The sequence below is a fragment of the Ascaphus truei genome, chromosome 4 (genome assembly GCF_040206685.1).
Source record: "Ascaphus truei isolate aAscTru1 chromosome 4, aAscTru1.hap1, whole genome shotgun sequence".
Lineage (NCBI taxonomy): Eukaryota > Metazoa > Chordata > Amphibia > Anura > Ascaphidae > Ascaphus > Ascaphus truei.
In genome coordinates, this window is record NC_134486.1 from 309,436,118 (window position 1) to 309,441,970 (window position 5,853).

Below are 5,853 nucleotides of genomic sequence, written 5' to 3' on the forward strand. Positions count from 1 at the left end.
TGTGTTTCCTTGGCTGCGGATGGTCCATGACCGAGGTGTCCCAGGGTGACATTACAATGAATATGAATAGGGGACTCTTGCTTAATGGGACAGTCAAAGCGCACCGCCTTGAATAATAGCACGTCATCCTAACAAGACCATTATAGATAGGAGGGCTTCTTTTGTCTCTCTCCTCTGAAGTAGCTCTATAAAAGCCCCTCTTTTCAGTCTCACTGTGTAGTTCATTCAAGGCTCTCCTTGGTACCTGGAGGCAAGAGAGGGGGGAAGAGAAAGGAGCTGAGAGAGAATCTCTTCTTTGCAAAGCCAGAAAAGAGCCACCACCAGAAAGTGTCCTGTTATTTCACATCCTCCTATCTCCAAGCTCGCAGCTGTGAAGTTTGTATGAGGAGCTGGCAAGCTTGTCCTGCTCAGTAACATGAATTCTGATTCCAGCTCCATGTCCAGCAGAGCCTCCTCACCAGACATTGATGAGATGTATCTCAGAGACCACCATCACCACCACCACCACCACCATGATAGCAGGCTTAACTCGGTGTCTTCCACCCAGAATGACCTGCTCCAGAAGATGACAGGGGAGGTCCTCTCCAGACACGGGTCCAACGTAGATGATGAAAGCAACAAGTACAAGATAAAGAAGCAGCTATCCGAGCATGACCTGCAGAAGCTGAGGCTGAAAATCAATGGCAGGGAGCGCAAAAGGATGCACGATCTGAACCTGGCAATGGATGGTCTGAGGGAAGTCATGCCCTACGCTCATGGGCCATCAGTGAGAAAACTCTCCAAAATTGCTACTCTCCTGCTGGCCAGAAACTATATCCTGATGCTCACCAGTTCCTTGGAGGAAATGAAGCGATTGGTGGGTGAGATCTATGGGGGACACCACTCCGCGTTTCACTGTGGAGCAGTGGGACATTCGGCAGGACATCCCATTCACCCACCTAGTGCGGTCCATCAGGTCCACCCCATCCTGGGCAGCGCTTTATCTTCTAACCCACCCTCCGGCCTGTCTGCAGCCCTGCCCGGAATTAGCAGCATTAGACCGACACACTCTCTACTCAAAACACCACCTACCGCTCCACTCCCGATTGGCAGCGGCTTCCAACACTGGGCAGGTCTCCCATGCCCTTGCCCAATCTGTCAGGTCCCCCCACCGCCTCAGCTTTCTACCCTAACAGCCAGCCTGAACAGGCTCGCAGCAGAAACCAAAGACTTATTGAAGTAACATGGACTAAAAAGATCATGCATATAAAGACTTGGGTCTAAAAGTTCCCTTTTTACTTATTCAGAATAATGACATATATATAAATATATATTTGTGTTGATGCAGGAAGACTCAAACAAGAAGTCCTGTTTGCATGCATGCTTCTTTTATTTTCAAAAACCATTTGTTCTTTCACTCATCAGTTATATGTTGTAAGGAGATACAGTGTCTTGTAACAGCCTAAGTACGGTAATGTTTTAGTTGGATATCTGGTTACTTGTGACAATGCCTTTTTTTCTTCAGTCTGTATGTTGTTAACATGTAAATATGTCCTGGGAAATGAATGCAACACAAGTCTGTTACTTGATTAGCCTCATAACACAGTAGACTCAAAATACCCATCAGTTCTGTAAGGGTCTGTGCCACATCTCTCTGCATTTGATTTTCACCAGAGAACTAAAAAGAATGCATGCATGCTAAGAAGTGAATCTTGTTGGAACATTTGCCTGGCTCCCGTGCCATTTTCCTTGTAACAAGGATTTTATTAGTGAATTCTTTGAAATCTAATATTTTTTTGTTTGTTTGTTTTTGTGAATATGTGACTTTGTAAAGCTTAGGAAGGAGCCAGAACAGTGGCAGCTAATGTCCCCAGTGTTAAAAGTGTATTCCATACTGGTGTCCAGTGTGGAAATGATTCTGCTACATTGGGACCTCACACACCTGCACTCTCCTGTTCTTTCATTGCAGGATCGGATCTCTGCATTAACCATTTCGGTGCGGGAGGGATTTCTCAAGCTCGACAGCACTACAATGTTTAACCGTTTTGTTTTAATTATTGTATTTTTTTTATTTTAATTATTATTATTTAGTTCCTGGGCATTTGCTTGAAACTATTTTGTTAGGCCTCAAAGACAGCGCGTGTCTTTATTTTTTATATATTCTTGATAACTATCGATATATTTATTATGGACCAGTGTTCATGGGTGGGATTTGAAATAAAATACATCTTTGGAAAATAATCTTGTTTGCTCTTTATTCTTGGTATTTGATCCTACTCTATATAAAAGAAAAACAGTGTGACTTTATATGCAAGTATGTGAACTTTTCGAGCTAATACAGCTAATCCAGAATAAAAGCACGTTACAAATATAAGAATAATCCAAATACATTTGCTATAGGTGCACAGGGCTTAAACGTTTAAAAATCACAGGTATGGTAGTTATTTTATAAGGTATCACAATCTACATAGGAATATCATTCACAGAGAAATATCCCACAGTTAGTTGGGCAATAAACTAATCTGTGCAAAGAAATACTGTAAATTATAACATATGAATTCACAAGCAACGTTATTGCTTATATAGTGAGTTGAATGCTTTACAGTTGTTAAACGCTTTCCCCTGCACTATAAAGGAATATCTGGGTTTATTGATATTTACTTAGGTGCTATCATTGGAGTGTTAGTCTATTAATTGTGTATTATCATCGTCAGCAATTAAAAGGCAAAAACAGACCAACATGTTGTTGTCTGTGTAATAATTGCATCATCATCATCATCATCATCGTCATCAAAGTTAACCAAATCCCTTCCCAATGCTGCATAGTAATCAAATACAACTAACTTTAACAAAGACATAACCGTACACTATATAATACTGACCTGGACATGGGCAGACTTGATCACTCCTAATTTGCCCTTTTCTTTGTAACATGGCAGTATATTAATTACTGCTTATTGTTTTTTGAAATGACATATTTTCCTATTTTTTTAATTTATTATTGGTCTCTTTGGTCTTTCATTCTCAAAGTAAACCCTGTTGAAACAAACCCATCACAATGACATGCCATCCTATAACTTCATGTTGAGAAGAGAAGAACACCCAACATTTGAAATGCACTAAATATTACTAAGTGTCTTCAAAATATACAACACAAGCTAAATATGTACTTCGGAAGTGTGTGTCGGATTGACACTTTAGTACCAGACATTATACTATTCTATAAACCAGAAACCGGTTTACACCGTTCACATTGCAAACTAGAATAGAGTTTAGTATCAATAATCACGAATATTACTATTGTTTGGCACTTTTGGTTGCAACCAATAAGACACAGTTAATTGATTGAAATCAGTGAAAGCTACTAAACCGTTCTGCATATAAAAAAAAGTATAAAAGATACCTGTATAAGGTTAAACTTCTATTAACGTCTGTGGGGGTGTTTCGGTCAGTAAAACTATTTAATTACAACATCTACCTTTCCATTACGTTGTTCAGTTTCCCCACAACACTTGAAATACAAGAAGTATTAATGTGAAAGTACTGTGTTAACCAATTTCCTTCTTACCCAAGGAGAACCGCCTAATAATGTATAAAAGAAGGTTACCCACTTGGGAAAAAAAGTAATCAGCATTGTATGATCTGTTGCAACTGCATAACTTCTGCCAAAGATCCGAAGGGACACAACAGATCTAACAGCAACAGGACTATTTCCCACTCACATGTAGAGAAAAATCACTTCACTTGTGTGAAAAGTCCTCATAAAGAGACTTGCTTTAACGAGCAGCAGTGTGTAATATAACTAGGTGTGGGTCATTTAGGGAAAAGTTATATCTATTTAGAAAGATAAGGTGGGCAGCAGGGATTTCCCTAATGTTAACACCAAATTAAATAAAGAAGCATCTACTTATTTGCCTCAATGTACATTTTTCAATTATACAAAATAAACGAAAGAAAATACCAATGATTTTCTTGTCTTTTCACCATTCACTAATATTTTATTCTTTGGCGACTTTTTCTTTGTATTATTGCCTAGATGTATATTTCAATATACATTGTATAGTTCATGAGATAACCATAGGGTTTTTTTTTTCTATTATTAATTTTCTCCGTGTCCCATAGTGTTATTTTGTGTTTTCAGTTTTGTTGTGTATGTATAATTAATTTTAATTACATGGTACTGTTATTACCATAAGATATTAGCATTTAATATCTAATGCTTGATTTCCAAATGCAGCTAAAAGGTATTGTGCACTATTTCGGGACAATGTGCACAGAATAGCTTTATACCGCTGTTTTCTTACCTTTGAGCTTCTAAACCCGTTACATTCAATTATGTATACTATTCATATTTTATCATCCCGACCATTTTTTTACTATTCATAAATAGATGGAAATAACACTTAAATCCCATTATTTAAGTCCAACGAAGTCAAATGTCCTTCTGAACACTATTAATAACACCGAATAAATAAAATAAAAAAGTTATGAATACTGTAACATAATGAAATGTACAATGATCATAGATTTATAAAATAGTGGTAAAGGTTTATGGTAACATGGTCATTATAGGAAGACTGCAGTACCTGCAGTAAGTGAAGTTGCAATGCAGTTTAACCGAGTCATAAAAAATGTAAAACATTGTAAATTCACTTAACATTTTTGTATAGAATGTAAGTATATAGCTAGATAAAATATTCTTATTCTTTTCACAAAAAAAATGCGAAAAGAATACTTTCATGTTTTTGATTCTAGGAGTAAGGCGTGCGGATTAAAAGGTAAACCAATATTAACAGAGGCAAATACAACGTTCATTTGCAAAGACACATATTTTAGTGATCTCCACGCTAGATTTCAGCCTTTGAAAATAAACTCTTCTGTGCAAGAAAGACCAGCAACACATCGACTGCCCTCAATGGGTTATTATGTATTGCTGAAAGTCGCCCTTATAAGTCCAATTTGTGAGTATAAAGCCTTAACATTGCCACGACATTTCTTAATATTTGAACCATCCTTCAGCGCACACAACGACATTCACAAAAGAGTGTGTTACAATCAGGTTAGACGTTTCAGCAACCTGATCCTTACAAAACACACGTGTATCTGTCTCTTATTGTACATGTGTATTCATGCCTATTTAGTTTAACAAGACTGTGGCAGGTCCTGATGATATTTAATGGGCCAACCCGCCTATACTTCACAGTTACCATTATACACACCGGTTTAGTCCAATCGTTCGTTTTTCGTTTGGGAAATTAGGCAGCATTGTTGTTCTTTTTGTTAATATATGCAGTGTTAAAGAAGAGCATCCTTTGTTTTTCTTGTTTTAGTTCTTCCTTGTTAAAACACACGTTGTCAACTTATTCTTTACTTTGAATGTGTAAGAGGCATGCCTACCACTCATTGCAAAGCATTCACTTCCATGTTACACTTTCCTTTGCTGCTCACTTTGTGCTGTGGGGAGTGTTACAAATGCCATCTCTGGAGTTAAATTGACACAACAAAACCAAAACATATTGTGTGGGTGCATCCATGCACTAACTTTTTTTTTCTTTCAATATGTGTCCGAAGTGTAAACAATGTTTTTAATCGGGTATATTGGTGCCAACATGTGATGCCATTGATTATGTGCTGCAAAAAATTGTTGAAACTGCGTCAAAATCATACGCCAAGTTGTACCTGGCGCAAATCCTAGAAAGCCTGTTTATACGGTTATAGCAGAATTAGAGGTGCTTTAAATTGCGAAGCGTCAACACAGTTGTTATTCAGGCAGCCCAGATGTTTTATTAACAACATGCATTGTTTTCATACAGTAGCACGGCTATTATAAAATATATGTAACAAATCATTTATATTCACTAATAATAGTTACAC

General features: G+C 37.6%; 1 protein-coding gene across 1 annotated transcript; it reads left to right on the forward strand.

Moving 5' to 3' along the window:
- The first annotated feature begins 415 nt into the window (after positions 1–415).
- Positions 416–1,222, forward strand: OLIG3 (oligodendrocyte transcription factor 3). Its single transcript, XM_075594808.1, has one exon. The coding sequence runs from the start codon at positions 416–418 to the stop codon at positions 1,220–1,222; it is 807 nt and encodes a 268-aa protein (XP_075450923.1).
- The last annotated feature ends 4,631 nt before the right edge of the window (positions 1,223–5,853 follow it).

What these genes read in the sequence shown, in the direction of transcription:
- OLIG3 (XM_075594808.1), top strand. Translation starts at nt 416, where the DNA reads ATGAATTCTGATTCCAGCTCCATGTCCAGCAGAGCCTCCTCACCAGAC.